Genomic DNA, 25,009 nt, shown 5'->3' on the forward strand with positions numbered 1-25,009 from the left:
CAGCATGTGTGGGAAATTCATATGTCACTGACACATAGATATATATATATATATTCACACATCTACTACAGATTAATAACTGCTATATTTATATATTGTATGTGTTAGTAGTAGGAGATCAGAGATCACGCAGGGGGCTGTATGTGTGATGTATGTTCCTCCCGTCTGTGCGTTTCCTGCGGGGTCTCAGGTTTCCTCCCACAATAAAAAAAACAACACTCTGGTGAGTAATTAGCTTCTCACTAAGTTGTTTTTAAAAATGTCTTTGATTGATCCAATTTACACAATGTTCTATTAAGAAGTAAAAACACCTTGTTTAGTCCTTAGAAAAATGCTATTTTTTTCCTGTGCTTTCATATGTTGTTTCTGTTCTTGTATTAGACAAGATAATTTCATATTTTTTGAAACGTGGGGCACTAATTTAATTGGCAAAAAATACATCTTCTATAAAAATTTCATTGTGGCATAAGTTAAACCGCGCCAACTTGTACATTATCATCATCATCATTTATTTATATAGTGCCACTAATTCCGCAGCGCTGTACAGAGAACTCGCTCACATCAGTCCCTGCCCCATTGGGGCTTACAGTCTAAATTCCCTAATATAGACACACTCACACACACACACACACACACACACACAGACAGAGACACAGACAGACACTAGGGTCAATTTGTTAGCAGCCAATTAACCTACCAGTATGTTTTTTTTGGAGTCTGGGAGGAAACCGGAGCACCCGGAGGAAACCCACGCAAACACGGGGAGAACATACAAACTCCTCACAGATAAAGCCATGGTCGGGAATTGAACTCATGACCCCAGTGCTGTAAGGCAGATGTGTTAACCACTACGCCACCGTGCGTATATACCTCATATATTATATCTGATTAGCATAATAAAACACCTTCACAATCATTCCTTTTCCTCCAGACACTCCACTACAGCCATTACAATGGGATGTCCCCAAACTATAGTAATAGGGAGAACACATTTATTAAGTAGCTGTGTGGACAATGTGTCTACCAATCCGTGGATCAGAAGGTGACATTACTCCAGTAGATGAAGTCCAGTGATGAATAGGTGACACTCTGGCTGCCTTGCGGAGATCCCACTGTTGCAGGATGAGCCCTACGTGCCCAAGACGATGCCAATTGGTGAGTGAGCCTTCAGGATACCTGTCCTTCTCTTGTATACCTGTGCAATGACCTCTCTCCTCCATTTCAAGACTGTTTAGATGTTCCTCATCCTTCTCTGGTCCACGAAGCGTTCTTCTGTGTTACTAAATCCCTCACTTCTAGAAAGTACCCAGAGATTGCTCTGACAATATGTGTAGCTCCTTTATCCCCGGTTGGTTGTGAACAACAGGAAGATAATATGATTTCTTGGAATATATGAAAAGTGGACAACACTTTTGGTAAGAAAGCTGAATTCATCCTTAATTCTACCTCATCTGTGTAAACATTCAAAAAGGGTCTCTCTGCACCACAAAGCTTACAGTTATCCAATTCTCCAGGAAGAAGTAATTGCTACTAGGAAGACCACCTTCAACGTAAACCGCCTTAGGGAAACCTCTTGCCAAAGCTCATAGGGATCATGAGTGTTGAGAACTAAATTGAGATCCCATGGTGCCACGAAGGACTTAATATGAGGACACGTTACCTTCAGTGCTTGAAAAAAACGGGATAAGGTGTTTTGAAGTTAACGTGGTATCTAGTAAGACACGAAGTGCAGACACCTGTATGATGAATGTATTTCAAATCTTATAGCAGTCTAGCGGGAGGAAACAATTCTTGCCTGTAGAAGTGTGTCCATCGCCTAGTGTGTTAGATATACCCTAGTTGAAAGGTCCATGGGATTACCAGAGCATCTATCAGAAAGGTCCATGGGATTACCAGAGCATCTATCAGAAAGGTCCATGGGATTACCAGAGCATCTATCAGAAAGGTCCATGGGATTACCAGAGCATCTATCAGAAAGGTCCATGGGATTACCAGAGCATCTATCAGAAAGGTCCATGGGATTACCAGAGCATCTATCAGAAAGGTCCATGGGATTACCAGAGCATCTATCAGAAAGCACAGTGGCCTAGTGGTTAGCACTTCTGCCTCACAGCACTGGGGTCATGAGTTCGATTCTCAACCATGGCCTCATCTGTGTGGAGTTTGTATGTTCTCCCTGTGTTTGCGTGGGTTTCCTCCGGGTGCTCCAGTTTCCTCCCACACTCCAAAAACAGGTAGGTTAATTGGCTGCAATCAAAAATTGACCTTAGTCTCTCTCTGTCTGTGTGTGAGTCTATATTAGGGAATTTAGACTGTAAGCTCCAATGGGGCAGGGACTGACGTGAATGAGTTCTCTGTACAGCACTGCGGAATTAGTGGCGCTATATAAATAAATGATGATGATGATGATGATGAAAGGTCAATGGGATTACCAGAGCATCTATCACTTCTCTTCCTGGAAGTTTTGTGGCAAGAGAAGAATCTGGGCACTTTGCTGTTCTGATTTGTCTTCATTATGTCTACTTGAGTTGGCCAAACTCTTTTGTTAACAACTGGAACATTCCCTGGTGCCCTCTCCTGGATGAACTGACTTTTGCCTGAGATTATCAACTATGAAATTCTTTCAGCCCCCCACATGAAGTACCGGGAGCGAATTCATGTTTCTCTCTATGACATGACTCTTGCTACTGCAGTCATTATGGTTCTGCTCCTGGTATCCCCTTGTCTGGTTCTGACAGAGACACTCCCAGTTCTTAGTTTTGGATTTCAGTTGAGAGACGCCTTGGTGATGATTTACTGCGAATGAGTAAGTCTAACCAGAGATTGTTCATATGCCACCTTGCCCAAGGGAGAATGTCTATGGTGGAGGTAAGCACAGAATTGGTGGCGCTATATATATAAATAAATAAATACAAGCAAAAGACTGGATCTTGGAGCCACTCTCCATTCCATTCTTAGAGAGACGTTGTTTTGTACAGTGTCTATTTTGACTCCCATAAATTGCATGTACTGTGATGACACAAGATGACTCTTTGTCTTCTTTATAATATAGCCATATTCCTGCCGAAAAGACATTACTCGAGCTACCCAAGAAGCTCTGACATCCCCGTCATTAAGATGTTGTCCAGATAGGACCATAGAGTTATTCCCTGTGTCCTGCCACCAGTGTAATTAATAACTTGGTGAAGGTTTTCCGGGATTTTGCCGGCCAAAGGGAAGACCGTGAACTGGATATGACGTCCCAAGACACAGAACCTCAGGAATATCTGATGATAACCTGCTCATGACATGGTAGTAGGCATCCTGGAGGTCCATGGATTCATGAAAATCCCCTTGGCTTATAGTAGTGAGAATTACATTTTAGACTCCATAGAGAAATGTCCTGCATGGATGAAGTGATTGAGTGTTTTTACGTCTAGGACTGTATGGAAAACATTGAGGATTTTCTGACCAGAAAGAGTTTGGAATTATAGACTGTTCTGGAGGGACGAGAGACGTCACACAGCTTCCTGCAGTGTTTGTCGACCGATCTAAAAAGCTTCCACTTCTGCTGAAGGTTCTGGATCTGGCAAAGACGTGTTTCCTGGGAACTCTTTGTTTTAACCCTTTCTGATGATGTCCAGAACCCATTCATCTTGAATCCTGATCCTGCTGCCAACCGATAGCGGGGACTCAGCCGTGCCATAGTCATTGTGAGGACTTGTGACCTGATCTGTCACCCTTCAGCCTGAGCGCCCGTTGTTTGGATGCACCTTGGCTGGTGTGGTGTCTCCCAGGGTTGTCACTTCTTAGATCTTTGAAGTCTTGGTGAGAGGAGGAGGAAGGGAATACTTTACCTTTCGATCCTGCGGCAGATGGTCAGATTTACGCCTAGAAAACCTTGAGAATCGTGGTGTCTAGTTTATCACCAAAGAGCAGGGAACCTTCAAATGGGATTATCGCTGGAGTCTGCTGCCTGTGAACTCATGCTTAGGGGGGGATTCAATTGGGTGCTTTACAGCCGAAAGTTACGCGGCTTGCGCACTATTACTATAATAGTCCGCATTATTACCATTAATGCGGTAATCTTCATCGCTGGTATTTGCTCACAGCTCAAGGAGCCGCAAGCAGAAATCAGGGTTAAAATTAACGTATTGGCGGTAAAATAATTAACGCCGCGTTGAGCACAGCCAAATTGAATTCCCCCTTAGTGTGTGGTGTGTACACTCAGTGGGGCATATTTAATTACGCTTCCGGTCCGCGGGATCGCGCCGGAACGGGCCGCGAAGTTAATCCATAGTACCGTAATAACGTGGATTTTCCTTCGCACACCATAGGGTTGTGAACGAAAATCCACGTTATTGCAATACCGTATTACCGGCAATACTGCGCAGGTTCCGTGGTAACGTGCGTTACCGCAGACCGGAAATGTGATTGAATATGCCCCAGTGTGTATGATTAGTGTTTTCTGTGCACAGTGTGTATAATTAGTGTGTGGTGTGTATGCTTAGTATTGTCTGTGTACGGTGTGTATAATTAGTGTGTGGTGTGTATGCTTAGTATTGTCTGTGTACAGTGTGTATAATTAGTGTGTGGTGTGTATGCTTAGTATTGTCTGTGTACAGTGTGTATAATTAGTGTGTGGTGTGTATGCTTAGTATTGTCTGTGTACAGTGTGTATAATTAGTGTGTGGTGTGTATGCTTAGTATTGTCTGTGTACAGTGTGTATAATTAGTGTGTGGTGTGTATGCTTAGTATTGTCTGTGTACAGTGTGTATAATTAGTGTGTGGTGTGTATGCTTAGTATTGTCTGTGTACAGTGTGTATAATTAGTGTGTGGTGTGTATGCTTAGTATTGTCTGTGTACAGTGTGTATAATTAGTGTGTGGTGTGTATGCTTAGTATTGTCTGTGTACAGTGTGTATAATTAGTGTGTGGTGTGTATGCTTAGTATTGTCTGTGTACAGTGTGTATAATTAGTGTGTGGTGTGTATGCTTAGTATTGTCTGTGTACAGTGTGTATAATTAGTGTGTGGTGTGTATGCTTAGTATTGTCTGTGTACAGTGTGTATAATTAGTGTGTGGTGTGTATGCTTAGTATTGTCTGTGTACAGTGTGTATAATTAGTGTGTGGTGTGTATGCTTAGTATTGTCTGTGTACAGTGTGTATAATTAGTGTGTGGTGTGTATGCTTAGTATTGTCTGTGCACAGTGTGTATAATTAGTGTGTGGTGTGTATGCTTAGTATTGTCTGTGCACAGTATGTATAATTAGTGTGTGGTGTGTATGCTTAGTATTGTCTGTGTACAGTGTGTATAATTAGTGTGTGGTGTGTATGCTTAGTATTGTCTGTGTACAGTGTGTATAATTAGTGTGTGGTGTGTATGCTTAGTATTGTCTGTGTACAGTATGTATAATTAGTGTGTGGTGTGTATGCTTAGTATTGTCTGTGTACGGTGTGTATTATTAGTGTGTGGTGTGTAGGCTTAGTATTGTCTGTGTACAGTGTGTATAATTAGTGTGTGGTGTGTATGCTTAGTATTGTCTGTGTACAGTGTGTATTATTAGTGTGTGGTGTGTAGGCTTAGTATTGTCTGTGTACAGTGTGTATAATTAGTGTGTGGTGTGTATGCTTAGTATTGTCTGTGCACAGTGTGTATAATTAGTGTGTGGTGTGTATGCTTAGTATTGTCTGTGCACAGTGTGTATAATTAGTGTGTGGTGTGTATGCTTAGTATTGTCTGTGCACGGTGTGTATAATTAGTGTGTGGTGTGTATGCTTAGTATTGTCTGTGTACAGTGTGTATAATTAGTGTGTGGTGTGTATGCTTAGTATTGTCTGTGTACAGTGTGTATAATTAGTGTGTTGTGTGTATGCTTAGTATTGTCTGTGTACAGTGTGTATAATTAGTGTGTTGTGTGTATGCTTAGTATTGTCTGTGTACAGTGTGTATAATTAGTGTGTGGTGTGTATGCTTAGTATTGTCTGTGCACAGTGTGTATAATTAGTGTGTTGTGTGTATGCTTAGTATTGTCTGTGTACAGTGTGTATAATTAGTGTGTGGTGTGTATGCTTAGTATTGTCTGTGTACAGTGTGTATAATTAGTGTGTGGTGTGTATGCTTAGTATTGTCTGTGTACAGTGTGTATAATTAGTGTGTGGTGTGTATGCTTAGTATTGTCTGTGTACAGTGTGTATAATTAGTGTGTGGTGTGTATGCTTAGTATTGTCTGTGTACAGTGTGTATAATTAGTGTGTGGTGTGTATGCTTAGTATTGTCTGTGTACAGTATGTATAATTAGTGTGTGGTATAGACGGTGTACTCTTAGTTTCTGCTTTTGGAAGTAATATCCTCCCTATGTATCGGTATCGGACCACGAGTCAGGAGTGGTACATCTAGGTGGACGTATCTGTGAGATCTGTAGATGTAACTGTGGTCAGACTCTCTTTGAAGTTTTAACCACTCAGTCACTTTCTCAGTGGAAAGAGCAACAGACTCACTGACATATTGATGTAATTGGTCACAAAATACTTCCGTGCCCCCTTAAAGCTGTTACATGAAGTGTTGTCCCTGCAGAGGAAACACCACAAGGGAGAAGTGCCGTATATCACACAGGACTCATGATTGTCACTGCGGCTCTGTATGTACTAATATCGCTGATACCCACACAAGGTAAGAGTCTGGATACAATGTATCATTCTAATTATTGTGCAACTTATGTGAGATTCATGTAACCAGGAACAAGTAGGAAGCTGGTAACTGCTGGTTATATCTGTGTATTTATCTACATACACAAGGAGATCAAGAAATAAAATGAGCATAGTAAAATACAATAAATATATTGACATGAAGACCCCTATGTGCCAAATGAGCTTACAATCTAAATAAACACATGAACATTAGATTGTATCAGGATGGTACCAGTATACCTGAAGATGTCGGGGTTTTGTCATACATATTACATTTATGTTTTTACAGTGGTCATAACTAGCATTCCTTTAAGACACTTGATCATTAACTTTCTTACATCATGGAATCAAAATGCATTTATTAAAGCCATGACCTTCCCCCCCCCCCCATTCATGACCCTCTACAATCCCTCTCCCCTCCTTTCCCCATTTTATTTAGATTCTCTCCTCAGTTTAATGTTTGTAACAATCTCACCAAAACTCAGATGTTTGTTTATTGTCTTGATGCAGATAGGAAAGTTTAAATACTAAAATTAAAATTACAGATCATGTTTTGGTTCTGTACTCTGTATCTTCACTAATTAATGTTTTATCTGTGCTCCACTTGATAAACGTTACAGAGAAAACTATCTAATGCCACATGAAAAAACTCCAATGCTTTTTATTTTATTAATTAATACATCAGAGGTAACGGCAGAAAAGTTAGTGGGGACTTCTGGTGCAGTGGATGGGATAATGTTGGAGGGTCTGGTGGGACGTTTGGGTGCAGAGCATTTTGTACCAGATGGATGGGTCATGTTGGAGGGTCTGGTAGGACGTTTGGGTGCAGAGCATTTTGTACCAGATGGATGGGTCATGTTGGAGGGTCTGGTGGGACGTTTGGGTGCGGAGCATTTTGTACCAGATGGATGGGTCATGTTGGAGGGTCTGGTGGGACGTTTGGGTGCAGAGCATTTTGTACCAGATGGATGGGTCATGTTGGAGGGTCTAGTAGGACGTTTGGGTGCAGAGCATTTTGTACCAGATGGATGGGTCAAGTTGGAGGGTCTGGTGGGATGTTTGGGTACAGAGCATTTTCTATCAGATGGATGGGTCATGTTGGAGGGTCTGGTAGGACGTTTGGGTGCAGAGCATTTTGTACCAGATGGATGGGTCATGTTGGAGGGTCTGGTGGGATGTTTGGGTGCAGAGCATTTTGTACCAGATGGATGGGTTCATGTTGGAGGGTCTGGTAGGACGTTTGGGTGCAGAGCATTTTGTACCAGATGGATGGGTCATGTTGGAGGATCTGGTGGGACGTTTGGGTGCAGAGCATTTTGTACCAGATGGATGGGTCATGTTGGAGGGTCTGGTAGGACGTTTGGGTGCAGAGCATTTTCTATCAGATGGATGGGTCATGTTGGAGGATCTGGTGGGACGTTTGGGTGCAGAGCATTTTGTACCAGATGGATGGATCATGTTGGAGAGTCTGGTAGGACGTTTGGGTGCAGAGCATTTTGTACCAGATGGATGGGTCATGTTGGAGGATCTGGTGGGACGTTTGGGTGCAGAGCATTTTGTACCAGATGGATGGGTCATGTTGGAGGGTCTGGTAGGACGTTTGGGTGCAGAGCATTTTATACCAGATGGATGGGTCATGTTGGAGGGTCTGGTGGGACGTTTGGGTACAGAGCATTTTGTACCAGATGGATGGGTCATGTTGGAGGGTCTGGTGGGACGTTTGGGTGCTGAGCATTTTGTACCAGATGGATGGGTCATGTTGGAGGGTCTGGTAGGACGTTTGGGTGCAGAGCATTTTATACCAGATGGATGGGTCATGTTGGAGGGTCTGGTGGGACGTTTGGGCACAGAGCATTTTGTACCAGATGGATGGGTCATGTTGGAGGGTCTGGTGGGATGTTTGGGTGCAGAGCATTTTGTACCAGATGGATGGGTCATGTTGGAGGGTCTGGTAGGACGTTTGGGTGCAAAGCATTTTGTACCAGATGGATGGGTCATGTTGGAGGGTCTGGTAGGACGTTTGGGTGCAGAGCATTTTGTACCAGATGGATGGGTCATGTTGGAGGGTCTGGTGGGATGTTTGGGTGCAGAGCATTTTGTATCAGATGGATGGGTCATGTTGGAGGGTCTGGTAGGACGTTTGGGTGCAGAGCATTTTGTACCAGATGGATGGGTCAAGTTGGAGGGTCTGGTGGGATGTTTGGGTGCAGAGCATTTTCTATCAGATGGATGGGTCATGTTGGAGGGTCTGGTAGGACGTTTGGGTGCAGAGCATTTTCTATCAGATGGATGGGTCATGTTGGAGGGTTTGGTGGGATGTTTGGGTGCAGAGCATTTTGTACCAGATGGATGGGTTCATGTTGGAGGGTCTGGTGGGATGTTTGGGTGCAGAGCATTTTGTACCAGATGGATGGATCATGTTGGAGGATCTGGTAGGACGTTTGGGTGCAGAGCATTTTGTACCAGATGGATGGGTCATGTTGGAGGGTCTGGTGGGATGTTTGGGTGTAGAGCATTTTGTACCAGATGGATGGGTCATGTTGGAGGGTCTGGTGGGATGTTTGGGTGCAGAGCATTTTGTACCAGATGGATGGGTCATGTTGGAGGGTCTGGTAGGACGTTTGGGTGCAGAGCATTTTGTACCAGATGATGGCTCATGTTGGAGGGTCTGGTAGGACGTTTGGGTGCAGAGCATTTTGTACCAGATGGATGGGTCATGTTGGAGGGTCTGGTGGGATGTTTGGGTGCAGAGCATTTTGTATCAGATGGATGGGTCATGTTGGAGGGTCTGGTAGGACGTTTGGGTGCAGAGCATTTTGTACCAGATGGATGGGTCAAGTTGGAGGGTCTGGTGGGATGTTTGGGTGCAGAGCATTTTCTATCAGATGGATGGGTCATGTTGGAGGGTCTGGTAGGACGTTTGGGTGCAGAGCATTTTGTACCAGATGGATGGGTCATGTTGGAGGGTCTGGTGGGATGTTTGGGTGCAGAGCATTTTGTACCAGATGGATGGGTTCATGTTGGAGGGTCTGGTGGGATGTTTGGGTGCAGAGCATTTTGTACCAGATGGATGGGTCATGTTGGAGAGTCTGGTAGGACGTTTGGGTGCAGAGCATTTTGTACCAGATGGATGGGTCATGTTGGAGGATCTGGTGGGATGTTTGGGTGCAGAGCATTTTGTACCAGATGGATGGGTCATGTTGGAGGGTCTGGTGGGATGTTTGGGTGCAGAGCATTTTGTACCAAATGGATGGGTCATGTTGGAGAGTCTGGTGGGATGTTTGGGTGCAGAGCATTTTGTACCAGATGGATGGGTCATGTTGGAGGGCTGATAGACATTCGTAGTTTGCACTGGGTCAGACGTCTCAATTATCACAGTACGATGTTGTTACACATCTTGGACATCTTGTTTTTTGGCATTTTGGCTGTGATCAAATGTAAAATATGGTCCTAGGAGAGTTTAGAAAACCCTCTGGTCATGGACCAGCAGCTTGGAAGCCCCCAGCACTTCCCCTCTCTGGTTACTGCAGCTCACTGTGCTGTGTAATCAGTAAGGCCTCTCAGATAATAAGATTTATCAGGCAATTTATAAAGAAAATGTCACTGTGTCAGCGATTCTCAGCTCACTGATTGGCAGCGCTAAGAGGGGTCTTACCGCTCACCAAACCAGTCTTGGGACCCCCCACTTCTTCTTGAGCAAGCCTGGGTGTGTGCACTGGAACTAGAAGCTTCCAGTACCAGATTCTAAGGGAAAAAAATATAACAGTTAAAAAAAAAATCCTTTATTTTAATAAGAAAGCTTTTTTGTCCTGTGAGCAGCCCCTGAGAGTACAAGTACTGCCCTCGGCGATGGACTTTACCGGTCTGGGGCCTGATTCATTAGTAATCTTATCTGCCGTCTTTTGCTTTTCTTAAGCAAATCCACTCTGTGCATGCTCAGTAAAAGGGAGATAAGAAGCAAAATCCACTGCGTAAGTGAAGAATTTCTTAAGTTAAGATGAAAATCCTTCTTAACTTCACTCTTATCTCCCCGTTTCTTCTTAAAATTGAGCATCTTAACTTTTGCACAAGATAAGATCACTAATGAATCAGGCCCCTGGTCTATAAGTACTGCAAAAACTCAAATTTTCCCAGGATTTAGGACTTATCTCTATTTAATAAATATACCCTTATGAGCTATAGTGCTTAGTAGCTGAAGTTCTCTTACTCTGTCTATGATCTACTGAAGTCAATGTGTGTGAAAGAGAATATATTTGTAAATAAATCAAAGTGAGATCTAATTAGTCTGTAACAGTCTATTTCCTTCTGGAACACATAGGGATATACAGCTAAATTATCCTTTGATACCAATCTAGACATTGACTAGCAATAGTAGCTGCTTTTAGTTAAATGTTTTTATTATATATAAATCCTTTCTCACTATGAAAACAGATGATTTATACTCCCATAGTCTGCCAGTTTTTTCTCAGTTATTTGGCCAGTAGGGGGCATTGTCTCATTTGAGTGATACATTATCTTAATTTTTAGCTGAACCACCAATATCCACCTCCTAGTGAGGAATCTGAGAAGGACCCAGGATCTTTGTGCAGAATAATGTGTAAGTCTTACGGAAGGTTTAAACCCTTCTTAATGTAGGATTTTTCCCTTTAAGCTATGTCAGCCCTATAGAGCGAGGGTATTTTTCCACCAGTATCTGTTAATTTGCGAGGGGAAGGAACTGTTTGTTTATTAGATACAATGTTTGTATAAGTTGCTGTAAAGAAATGAGAAGTTTCTTCTGTTGAGTATCGTGTTTTAGAACCTCTGAGACATAATGTAATAGTTACATTTAGCATTTCCTGTGGGGAGATTTAACCATGGTGGTTTCTTGCAGCGGAATCTCGCACCTCGCGCCTCACTGTGACACAAGGAGAGACACTTACTCTGAGATGTGTGTTTCCACGGGGGGACTGCTCGGCTATGCAGTGGCTCACACCAGGGGGCTACGTCACTTTCTTTAATGGGGAGAAAGGTGAGTAAACCTCAGGTTATTATGTAATGGAAACAAACTCTCAACATATTACTGTACAGATGGAGTAGAACTTATTGCAGTGACATCTATACTATTCCATCTGCACACGGCCACAATTAAATAAATGTATCTGGGACAGTAATCAGATGCTATAACTGATATAGAGTTTAAAGTATGGATTACAGTCCTCAGGTAATTAGTTGTATTATCATGAGTAAGGTGTCTGTAATAACATAGCAGCATAAATAAACAATAAAGGAGGAAGGAGTTGGGGGCCGCAGGGGGGATGTATGACTGCCAGACACTGAGTTCAGGTGGGAGGGGGTTGGTATATTTTAAAGAAGCAGAAGGGGTTGAAACAAGACTCCATGCACTGAAGCTGCGGGACAGGAATCTGATGAGTAATAAAGATCTATCCTGAACATTAAGGCAGCCAATGGGTCACTTATACACCCAAACATCTGTTTTTTATATTTGTTATATATTTCTTATTACTCTACTGATATTTTTATAACAAAGACAAATTCTTGTTGCAGTTTTAAAAGACAGAAGATACCAGTTAGTTCAGCATCTAAGGAATAAGCTAATTATCCGTTTATCCAATGTAACTGCTGCAGACGGAGGAGTGTACACGTGTTTATACTACAGCTCCCCTGTGCAGAGGAAGAAGGTGGAGGTTACTGTGTTAGGTAAGTGAGAGATAACAGAATGTTAATATTGGCATTGCTTATAATATAGACGGTATTTATATGGTAACGTTGTGACACAACATTTCAAAATATTAAAGTCTTTCTTTCAAAAATTTCACAAAACTTCAGCACATGAGCCACAATGTGACAAAGCGGAACTTCCAGGATGATAAAACAAGTGTGAAAGTGAAACTGATAACACAGATCAGATGGAAAGTACCTAAATAAAATGTCTAAACAGAGGAAATGTACAGAATGGTGTAAACAGAGCTCTCTGCTGGGGAAACTACAGGTGCCCGAGATCTCCCTCTAGACGGGAATACTGAGTGGCCACTCACCCGCTGCTCCCTCCTCACTCAGGCTTCCTCCAGAGTGAAGATAGAGGATACTGTCCTGATTTGGGATGGCCAGAATAGGAGCTATCCTGGAAGTAGCACATAGCGGCCGGTAGTTTATAGTAACTACTGGCGTGGAAGTAGCACGTAGCGGCCGGTAGTTCATAGTAACTACTGGCGTGGAAGTAGCACGTAGCGGCCGGTAGTTCATAGTAACTACTGGCGTGGAAGTAGCACGTAGCGGCCGGTAGTTCATAGTAACTACTGGCGTGGAAGTAGCACGTAGCGGCCGGTAGTTCATAGTAACTACTGGCGTGGAAGTAGCACATAGCGGCCGGTAGTTCATAGTAACTACTGGCGTGGAAGTAGCACATAGCGGCCGGTAGTTCATAGTAACTACTGGCGTGGAAGTAGCACGTAGCAGTGTGTCACCCGGGACCATTATAGAGCAAAAAGTAGAGTAAACATATATACAATGAGCTCTCAGTATAAATCACTCCGGGGTAATGGTTCTGTGAAAGTGGCTCATTTCAGTGATAACATTTTAGAATAAATATAAAAAGAAGCATATATTGTTGTATAATTGTAGATGCAGTGTTCTGTATAGTACTAACTGAATATATGTGATTATGTCCTAGCTGTCCCGTCCCAGCCTGTGATTGAAGTCTTGCAGGTCCCTGGGAAGGATAAATACGTGGTCAATTGTTCCACATCGGAAAGCTGGCCTTGTCCCCGACTCACCTGGCTGATAGACAGCGGCCACACGGAAGTATCCGGTGAGAGTGTGGAACATCTGTGTCCTCGTGCCACACACACACTCCAGCCTCGCACACTCACACCGCACAGATCACCGTCTGCCCACACACACACTCCAGCCTCGCACACTCACACCGCACAGATCACCGTCTGCTCACACTCCAGCCTCGCACACTCACAAACTGTTCAGATCACCGTCTGCTCCCACACACACACACTCCAGCCTCGCACACTCGCACTGCTCAGATCACCAGTGATATTTGTTGCTGTCTTACTCATTACAATAACAGGAAACAAAGAGGTTGCCCACCTACAGATAACTTTCACTACTTACTGCCCTACAAGACCTTTAATAAATATATTGCTTTTCCTCCTATGCATTCTCTGTGTCTTTCAGCCATACCTCTATAGTATTAAGCAGAGAGTTATTCTTCTTCCCCATAGACACAGCACAGAGAGTCTGTCACTTTGAGTTCCAGTGAAGACATCCCAGCAGAGATGGGTCATGCAATAATAATAAACAGTTGTGTCTGGGAGGCAGAAATAAGCTAGAAATAGCAATGTGCTTAGTATAAGCTACAGGAGGGTGCGTATAAGCCATTAAATAATTAACCACTCTATCGTGGAAATCTATTTAAGTCTGACCTTATCTAACTCCGTGTAAGCGTGTGCGACACAACGTGGGACATATATGAAGACTGATGCACAGTTGCCCGTTGCGTTCAGTCAAACGTCTGCCAGATTCTCTTTAAGACTTCAATATGTTAACTACAGATAATGCACCTGCTGTAAATTATCAGTATATTATTAGTCATCATAGGAGCTTTGTGACCATATGAAAACACCAGGCTGGAGGCCGACGCCTTCTATAAAGGTCACAGAAATCCACGGTTACATGTATAATATTGTCATCATTTCCAGCAGTAGGAGGTCTGTTATATCTTATAACACACAGGGCTTCCTAATGATCAACGATTATATGGATATTATTTATAACCGTTTCCATTACATTAATGTATAATCATCAGGTGTGTATTATATATAGTCCAGGCTCCGCCCCCTACGTCAGATGCCATTATTGCTTTGTGGTATTGGTTTACTATGGGGCATTATAATTTCTAGTTGCTCCACTCATCAGACTTGGGATAGATGTACTAATCCTTCTAAAAAGGAAAAGTAGAAGCGTTTCCCATAGCAACCAATCAGATTCTAGTAATTTATCTAGAACGCAGTAGACGAATGACAGCTGGAACCTGATTGGTTGCGATAGACAACAACGCCACTTCCTTTTTAGAATGTTTGATACATTTACCCTTTGATCTCTATGTAGGTAACTAAACACAAAGAAGGGACATTGATGACAAATGGTGCACTGGTAACTACACAAAACAAGAACTGCACCTACTCAAACGCTTGCTTTCATTTTCTAAGCTGTACTAGATAATTGTCCGAGCCTGGTTGCTATGGGTGACTGCACCATTATTAATACATGTCCCTCTTCTGTTGTGAAGGTAACAAGAAGGTCACCATTGACAGTGATGGGAAGAGATGCACAGCGAGCAGCGCGCTGCGGATCAACGCCTTTTCGCACCTTTCCACCACCAGGTGTATTGTGAGACACAGAACTCTGTCCCCGGGAAACCTTACCGCGTCATATAAGTTCCACGTGTTATGTGAGTGCTGTAACGCTTTGTTAGTGGTCTGGTCAACCAGTAGGCACTCTGCAGTGGCTTCATTTTACCCATGCCCCCATGGCAATCTTCTTATATTCTATCTCCATGTGGCTAGTCAGAGCCGTAACTGAAAGTTTTAGCGCCTAGGACGAGAAGGAAAACCGCCGTGCCTTAGTTCTCAGTTTTAACCAAATGTTAAATATTCATAAACTGCGCCCCCTTCAGCGTTGAGCACTGTGCCCTAGTTATGGACCTGTGGCTAGTATGCATGCTCACCCATTGGTGGCTAGTGAACAAAGCAAGCCCCAATCTAACGGGTGTATTTATCGACAACTGATTTTGTGGTCCCATAATTTGGAAATGGAAAACTGGGACACCCCTGTGATTTGAGGTTTGCTGTGCATGCACTCATCGCTTATAAGTACATATCCAGGCTTAGTCTGCATATTTGAGGGTTCAGGGGTCAGAATTATGGATAAAGAAGCATTATCAATTGAGTTAATGAGTCAGTTGCTCTAGTAAAGAGACAGAGCGATGAGAGGGGACAAGGGGAGAGGACTTGTGGCCCGGCTCTGTTTTCTGTCTGCAGTAATCTCTGATGGACTGTCAGGAAACGGAGCTCTGGCAATAATAGCAGAAGATACTAAATAAGTAGTCGCTACTTCTGCTTCTTCTACTTCTACTGCTGCTTCTTCTACTGCTGCTTCTTCTACTGCTGCTTTTTCCACTTCTTCTTCTACTGCTGCTTCTTCTACTGCTGCTTCTTCCACTTCTTCTACTGCTGCTTCTTCTACTGCTGCTTCTTCCACTTCTTCCTTTACTGCTGCTTCTTCTACTGCTGCTTCTTCCACTTCTTCTGCTGCTGCTTCTTCTGCTGCTGCTTCTTCTGCTGCTGCTTCTTCTTCTGCTGCTTCTTCTTCTGCTGCTTCTTCTTCTGCTGCTTCTTCTTCTGCTGCTGCTTCTTCTGCTGCTGCTTCTTCTACTGCTGCTTCTTCCACTTCTTCTTCTACTGCTGCTTCTTCTACTGCAGCTTCTTCTACTGCTGCTTCTTCCACTTCTTCTTCTACTGCTGCTTCTTCTACTGCTGCTTCTTCTTCCACTTCTTCTTCTGCTGCTTCTTCTACTGCAGCTTCTTCTACTGCAGCTTCTTCCACTTCTTCTTCTACTGCAGCTTCTTCCACTTCTTCTTCTACTGCAGCTTCTTCCACTTCTTCTTCTACTGCAGCTTCTTCCACTTCTTCTTCTACTGCTGCTTCTTCTACTGCTGCTTCTTCTACTGCTGCTTCTTCCACTTATTCTACTGCTGCTTCTTCTGCTGCTGCTGCTGCTGCTTCTTCTACTTCACTACCAATGCTAATGTGCTTTTATTTTACCCCCAGCCGTTTGTATATTTACAAACTCACCTGTCTCGCCGGGAGTCCCATGTGTGGTCCTATACACCCCCCTCCCCTCCCTTACGTCCCCTTGTCCTCTCTTTCTCCTTATATTATAGAGAAATAGACCTCACACTTTTATGTATCAGTAGTTTTGTATTTATTACACTTGTACATTTTGGGCCTTTCAAATGATCACGTATTTTTCCTGTTTTCTTTTTATATGTTCTTCTGTGTAATAACTCGGGCTGCCGTACAGCCAGTACCAGCTGTATATAATGTCACTTATCTGAGCCTATAGTGACTCTCACTCTGTATGATACTTTGTGTGATGGTTTATTCTATAAAGGTATTAAAAACTCCTCTGTCAATGTCAACTAAGAAATTGTCACCAGAATTGGCCAAACTTGTTTAATAGACATCAAAGAAAGGAATTTTGTATAATTCCAAGACATATATTTTGTTTACCATATATGAGTATTAGACAATTCAAAACCATAACAAGAAACGACGTTTATAACAATTACATGGTCAAAATTATCATTTACAAATACAAGTAATGAAAAATGAGCGATTCCCAAAGTACAAAGATAGGGGATTAAACATAGGGCAGAGTGTATTTATCTGGACACGTGAGGTTGTTTTCGTTATAAATAGTAATTTATAAATTGTTTTTGCAGCGACAGTCACTGAATCACAGATCACACAACAGGATGGAATCACTGAACAAGATTCTCCACAGTACACAGGTAAGATTTCATCTGTTTATAGAACGTTAGGATTTTAATATGAAGTAATGTTGTGTACACAGTTAGTGTTTACTTATATTTGGAGAGAGTACTTATTGGTTAATGTAAAACTTGCAATCCGAACTTTGTACCCGGTCATTGAAACAAAATAACCATTGCTGGGTATCAATATTTCTCAAAGCTAAATAGCAAAGCCTGAAATAAAATAATATTGTCTATATTTGACTTTGAACTCTGTTCCCTGGTTGTGATGAGAGATTACACCTCCACAGTGCAGTTCAGAGGGCAGAGGTATGTGACGCAGTGATTGGCTTTTAACTCTCCTAGGTTATAGAAATGATCTGCCTATTGTCGCTAAATGCTTGACTAGATATAACTGGCAGGCTATGCTTTGCAATTTGAGCTTTTCTTCTCTATACAAAAGCCGTTTAAATAGGGAGAAATTTTAATAGTCCATAGGGGCATATCCAAGTATACAGGGCTGTTTAAAAACATTGATGATCCCAGGACAAAGTTTAGACTTTTGGGATAACTTGCAAGGGTACTAAGTGTCGGAGATGCCTCCACACCTCTGCCCACCCACACTCCCTGCTGCCCTGGAAAATGTCAATGTGAGAATATTTTTATAACATTAGCGACACATTAACAGGTAGCCGCCTGATTCCACAAGCGTTCTGTAATTCTTCACCTCAGGCTGCTGTTCCTCAGATGGGCAGTAGATGGCAGCATAATGTACACTATGTTTCTTCTTAATGTTCAGTATAATGGGGGACGGATAACATTTTGAATAAAAATGAGGGTTAATTATCGACCCTGTAATAGTTTATTCTGTAATGTATCTGAACTTCTACTGAATGGATTGATTTAAGAGGATATAATAACCATAATATACAGGGATAGAGTCCAGTGATTTACACAACAAGTTTTCCAATTTTTTAATTTTAACGAAGATCATTCCTTAATACAATCTGCATAAGTACAAATTACAGCCCCCGTGACAGAATATTGAACGCTGCAAGCGTCTCACCGGCTGCGCTGCTCAAAGCGTCTCACCGGCTGCGCTGCATCCCCCCCCCCCCCCCCCACATTGGTGTATTGTATTGTTCAATATACGAACCTGTTACATCAAGTTAGTACCTGAGCTAGGTACAGACTCATTTTATCACCAGTTCTCCTCTGGCTTTGGGTCACCCAGTACTGCTTCGCTCAACGTACCTGACGGATAGGCTGCCGCTGGTCCACTTATGTTTAACTATGTACACACCTTATACAATACAAACAGAAATAATGTAAAATGATTTTCACCTCTTAACAGCTCCATCATATAGGACAGCATTCACCACAACAACCGTGTAGGACTATAATCAGGAATTCTCTATTTATTGCATATTCCTGGTCAACAGTCAGACCCCAAAATGCAGCATTATAGTCTGACCAATCACTTTGCATTGTGATAATGTGTGTGTTTAATGTCATTGAAACGCACATGGTTAGTAATGTCCGAAAGTCATTTCACAGCTTCATCTCACATTCGTACCCCCCCCCCCCCATTCATCTGCAGGTTTTCTGTTTTCAATATAAAGCTCTTGTGATCCCCACTTATTATACATCTCCCAAATTTAAATATCAGGACACGATTCAGTGAAACCTGGATAAAATTCTCTATTCCCACAGTTCATTTTCCTTTGCTGATCAGCAGTGGGACAAACGATCTCTGCAGGGTAAGAGCACCCTCCGCTATATACAGGCCCTGCTGGGCTTTAACGCTAAATCCATGGTTCATTTCACAATTCCAAATACATGTGCACAGTTATTCACATGCGCCATGGGCTGAGTTATTCACATGCACCATGGGCTGAGTTATTCACATGCACCATGGGCTGAGTTATTCACATGCGCCATGGGCTGAGTTATTCACATGCGCCATGGGCTGAGTTATTCACATGCGCCATGGGCTGAGTTATTCACATGCACCATGGGCACTGAGGGAGCAGGCTCAGTGACTGTTACTACGAGCAGTAGGGGAAGGTCTGATCCTCTCACACCGTCAGTCACTGCACCACAGTGATAGCAGGACGGAGGGCAGAAGTCTCTTTACAGCCAGTAACTCGGGCTCTGTGCGATGTGGGGAGAGGCACACGGGGGCCATCAGGCACGGTGAACGCCTCAACTCTTCCACCCCTGAGATGAAACCACTGAGGTGCTCCCCTCATGAGAGGAACAGTATTGGGGTAATGCCGCCTTTGGGGCAATGTTAAATAAATACATTTGGTAACGCATTCAATTCCATCTTAAACCCACCTAAAGTGCTTTTTAATATCCCCTCTGCAAAACCTAATCTTGCTTTAGCGATTAAGGGGTCTATTTATGACCAAACTTAAATTGCTCACGTTAATTTTCATTCCTTATTGCAATGATAAGAACTGAATTATTGTGGCAATTTGTTAAAATTTGGGACAGCGGCTCCAATAGGATCCTGTCCCAGCGCACAGTATATAGTCTATAGTAAAGTGATCGATGACTTTTGCTTACTGGTTTCTATGGCCAGGCAGAATTTGCGATGGGGACAGCACGGAGCCGACCAGGGAGTAAATGTATCAATGTCCAGATTCTTCAACTCCGGCGAGATCGGCGTCTTCAGCGCTTAAATTTAAAGCGGCGCTGCCTTGTAAAGGGAAGTTTCCCTTTACAAGGCAGCTCCGTTTTAAATTTAAGCGCTGAAGACACCTATCTCGCCGGAGTTGAAGAATCCGGACATTGATACATTTACCCCCCAGGGAGGGATCCCAAGCTCCTCCTCCTGCAATGCCCTCCCCAAAGGTTATAACGGCTAACGCCATCTTCAGACATTCTTCCTAATTTCGGAGCTTGAGTATTACCCAGTATTGTCTCATAAATGTTTGTTCCCAATTGTAAAGCGCTACGGAATTTGTTGGCGCTATATAAATAAATGTTGATGATGATGATGATGTTGATGAATTGCAGTCCCTATAGACACCTATGGGGACTGGATTTGGGGAACAGATATCGGAGATCTTAATAAATAGCCTTGTTCCCATTTCTATTGCTTTAATCCCCCACCCCCTCAAACTGCAGTTTTTATAGAGTATAGGCCCCTTAAGGCACACAGTCCAGCGCATAGTCTGAAAGGGTTAACGCCAGTTCTATGCACTCGTTTGCCCCGGCCCGAAACCTCTGCTCCTTCCCTCTCTGATCAGGAGGGAGCTGCAGACATGTCAGCGGAGGAAGCAGGAAGCCGGGTACAGAATTAGTGATAATGGTATTGGCTTCACAGCTATCTTGTACATTTATAGAGTGAAATGGCTTTTCATTCTCTGTAAATGTGCTCAGTCTCAGCTGGTGGGGCCACAACCGCCTGGATGCAATCAATGGCAGGACAAGACCTGTAACTCCGCGCACTCTCGCCCAACCAAGCCGGCTCAATCGATAGCAAAGCAGCGCTCGGTGACTGGAAAAGGGAACGTATTTGGCACTGCAGAGTGAACACTTTAAACATTAAGAAGAAAAAAAAAATCTAACGCTTGGCAGAAACGGCTCAGTCTGTTTAAAGCTCAGCCTGTCGGCGTAGGGATGTTTTGTTAAGGAATCGTTTAACAGATTTATCTGGAACAAGAAAATAAAATAGAGCAAAAAGTAGCGGTGCTGTAAACGTGTCACTCAGCGCCGTTCATCAAACGCCAGGGAAACAATAAACGTATAAAGAATTATCCCCTTATCATCGAAAAAGTATCATCACTTCTAGTACATTGGAACCACTTATCTTGTCGCTGTTGGGCGTTGATGCTGCCATCAAAGGTGTAATCTTCCCAAAACTCAAATCCTCCAACTCAGCCTCACTAAATGTGATCTTCATATCTGTACCAGGGTACTCTCCTGTTTTCTGTAGCGTAATACAAATCACAAATTGCTAGAAATAAATTCTTGAAAAAACAACAACGGGGTATAGGCTCCCTTAGAAAGGGAACCCTTCCACCCCCTTCTCTCCAGCCGTCCCGTTACATCTCCCAAGAGCTCTAGAGGCCTATTTATCAATTAACGGGTCTTGGCTCGTTAATTATCATCTGTCATGACAACGATGACAGATGTTTTTTCGAAGTATTAATTAAAAGAATCATCCCGGGACAGCACGTCTGATAGCGATGACTTTACCTGCGGCAGTCTGTCTCTCCCCTCCGGCTACTATCGCCAAGTGGCTTTGCGCATGCGTAACCTCACGTGCGCAGAGATGTTTTGCAATAGTAACCACAATGGAGAGCAGTGAGGCTGCGGTGAAGGATCCGAAGATCTCTCTACCCCAGTGATCTCCCCGCAGGGTAGAATATATACTGCTATCTATAGATGGCGTTGGCCATAGGGCTCAAGCACCGGAAAACTAGGATCTTTGGAGCGTGATAAATGGCCCCAGACAGCAGTCCCCATTGAAACTTTCAATGGAGATATCTGTGATAACTGCTGTATTCGGCTTTTGTTAGATGGAAGGGATACGTAAAAATGCCTAAACCAATGCGGAAAGAGCCGTTATTCCCTAATAAATAGGCCTCTAATCTCACATCAAAATATTCACTTTAGCGATATCTGTAAAACTTGGATCAAAGTAAATAGAAAATATGACAATAATTATAGTTATTCTAGATTTATCCTAATAGGGGAAACCCGAAATTAATTTCAAGCCTAAGTAATGCTGCTTTTCTTGTCTGGAAATATAAGGGAATCTTTGCTAGAGAAGATGGCCCCGGCGGGTAGGATGTACCAATCATACAGCGCCGGAGGCCACGGATAACCTGTCAGATACATCTAGGAAGGATAAGATATCAATACGCGGACCTCATCCATGTCGATATGGAAGTGGTCTGGGCTCGAACACAGGATACGTGGTGATAGGATATCCCTGGTGTATGTAACCCAGACTCTGCTACAACACTGGGTTAGATTTACTACGGGGCTGTTTGACGAAATCGACAGCTTTTGTCATTTTTCTGCCAGATCCACCTATCCGCCGGATTCACTAAAGACCAAATCGCCAGTTAAAAGGCTAAAAAACAAAGTTGTACAAACTACAACTCTACAGACCGCCGGATTTACAAAGCTGCTGCTGTTTGAGCTATACTGTCTTTTAGAACATAAGAGGAAGCACCTCTGACTTATAAATAATGGGGGCAATAATTATCGATTAAGGAGCAAAATTAATTTCTAATTAAGTTATGGGGCAAATTTTTATTTTTCATTATATTATATATATTATTTCAATATATTACTATTATTGTATTATATTATGGGGGAAATATGAATATATAATTTTATTTATTGGGCAATACTATTTGATTGTTAATAGAGGCATATATAGTATTGATGATGCACACACGTGGCATTACCTAGTACCCCCATAATATAATAATACAAAAAAAATTGCCCCCTCAATCCTATCAAATATAAAATTTGGCGCCATAAGTTAATTAGGAATTAATTTTTGTCAGCTCCAAGCGGTTCACGTTATGAGTCCAAGACAAAGATTTGCCCTAAATCTAAGACACAACGTGGATATTTTGCATAACCTATTAACATCAGCTTTACCCACAACCCTGAGGATCTCCTATTTTGACCTTTGGAAAAATGTGCTGCCGTCTGCTACATTATATCCTATATTAACAGTTATGGTAACTAGTGAACTAATGCAAAACTATCGATCTCGAGACAACTGACATCCCATTCGTAACTTTCATATTAATACACGTTCATTCCATGAAACTGGTAAGGTGTGTGTGTATATGTATATATATAATTACACATATATATTATAGATCTATAGGGAAACCAGCCTGGGAATAGGAGCTGACTATCTAAGATCCAATAGACCGTTAGGGAGCAAACACTAGATAAGAAGACACATTTAGGATCTGGTTTAGAATTTGACTCATTGCGTCCTGAATGTACTAGATGTTTTAGTTGCAAAAATTGTGGTCTTGCATGTGGATGTTGAGTCGCAGGTATTTCAAGATACTGACAACACAGCAGCATTTCTACGTCAGGCACAGAAATGATTCTACTTACGCCCTACGATAGCGCAGAGAGGCGGCTGGAGAGTGTTATTAATAAATGTGAAAATCGTTCAACTTTAAATTGCACTGTAAAAATGAAGCTGTACAGTATTTGTCTGCTACGTACAAACTTAGCTAGTATTATTGTCCTTGCATGCAGGACAAAAATCAATGCATTTGCACCCCTTGCATTGCTGTATATATATGACTCAGTAGCCCAATGAAATAATGTGAGATCTCATTGGAGGTGGAAGCAGGGAGGAGGGAACGGGGCCCACAGCTCGCTAGTTCCCTGTACAGCGGGCCCCATTATCTTCATGGGCCCCAGAGGACTGCACAGGGACATCTTTTCCATTGGGCATGATGGGCAGCTGCCCGGGGGCCCCCACGGGCAAGGGGGCCCCATAGGCACGGCTCTTAATGAGAATAAATAATCCTGCAAAAGAAAAAAAACCTGCAAAAAAAACCTTCAAGGGTCACTGAGCAAGTACATCTATCTATCTCTATCTCTATATATCTATATCTGTATCTGTATACATCTATATCTATATCTATATCTACATCTAGGGGCCCCGGTGCACTGCTTTGCCCGGGGGCCCATAATGTTGTTAAGATGGCCCTGGGACTGCACCTGCTGTACCAATGATAGTTCCGCCACTGAATCTCATATTGGAAACATGTTGAATTGCAGACCCCAGTCTTTGGTTTTATAATGGCTTTTGGCTGATTTTCTTGCAAAAGGCTAAGAAGCACTTTAGGGTTCAGTCAACCCGTCTGTCTTTTATTGTCCGAAGCGGCCCAGCGATTGCCTGAAGCAGCCCAGAGATTGTCCGAAGCAGCCGTGCAATTGTTCCCCTCCTCTTCTGAGTGCTTAAACTTTTCTGCAAACAGAGGCAGTTTCCAGATATTTAACCAACATTAAATTCTCTTTTGCATAACTAATAGAACTTCAAGTTCAATTAAATTAATTTGCCATAAAACAGCTTCTGCGTTTCATGCTCATCACCTTTAATATCTCATAGACCGGGCGCCTGAATGCGTCTAGACCGGGGAAGATAAAAGAGCCGCTCTGACGGCAGCGATGAGATGACTGTGAGCAATTCAGTAATTGCAGGATTGAAACAAACAATTAGTAAATTAATTGAGAGTGATTGTGGCAGATCAGAGCCCGGCACACTGCAGGCTTTGCGGAACAAACACGGATTGACCATGAGGATTAATCATTGGTTGTTAGGGCTTCAGCTGAACGGAGCCTGTGGCGTTATTTTAGCAGTTTCAGAAACGACAGATTTTCACCTCTATTTGTTACCAAAGACATAAGTAGTCCCAGGGAGGGATCTCTTGTGCCGCCTGAAGGGACAACTGGAATGGGACCGTCTCAGTTCTTAGACTACCAGAAAGATTTGTTTTGGGGTAACGCGCATTATTTAAAACACAAATATTGTTACTTTTATGTAGACCCCTAATGTAGACATTTGCATATCAAACAGTCCTGATTTAGAAATTGGGACACACCCTGCCCCGCCCTGACCACACTTCATTCTCCCAAACCACCACAAAATAACGAGGCTTTGCCCCTAAATAATTAAACTCCCCTAATAAGGATAATAAGGACTGACCCATTTTGAGAGTAAAAAAAAATGCAGTACAGATATTTTTTGGGGAGCTACTTGTCTTTTTAATTTAAATTGAGTGA

The 25,009-nt window shown here is 42.8% G+C and overlaps 1 protein-coding gene across 1 annotated transcript in view; it reads left to right on the forward strand.

The window, feature by feature from the left end:
- The first annotated feature begins 886 nt into the window (after positions 1-886).
- The window catches only part of CRTAM (cytotoxic and regulatory T cell molecule), a 32,662-nt gene continuing 8,539 nt past the window's right edge, over positions 887-25,009 (forward strand). The window contains exons 1-7 of the mRNA XM_075189679.1: positions 887-1,155; positions 6,559-6,654; positions 11,545-11,682; positions 12,219-12,371; positions 13,345-13,482; positions 14,974-15,135; positions 17,189-17,257. Of these exons, the coding sequence (XP_075045780.1) occupies positions 1,146-1,155; positions 6,559-6,654; positions 11,545-11,682; positions 12,219-12,371; positions 13,345-13,482; positions 14,974-15,135; positions 17,189-17,257 (766 nt within the window). The 5' untranslated portion in view covers positions 887-1,145. The remainder of the gene's footprint in view (positions 1,156-6,558; positions 6,655-11,544; positions 11,683-12,218; positions 12,372-13,344; positions 13,483-14,973; positions 15,136-17,188; positions 17,258-25,009) is intronic.

This window comes from Mixophyes fleayi, chromosome 11 (assembly GCF_038048845.1).
Source record: "Mixophyes fleayi isolate aMixFle1 chromosome 11, aMixFle1.hap1, whole genome shotgun sequence".
Lineage (NCBI taxonomy): Eukaryota > Metazoa > Chordata > Amphibia > Anura > Limnodynastidae > Mixophyes > Mixophyes fleayi.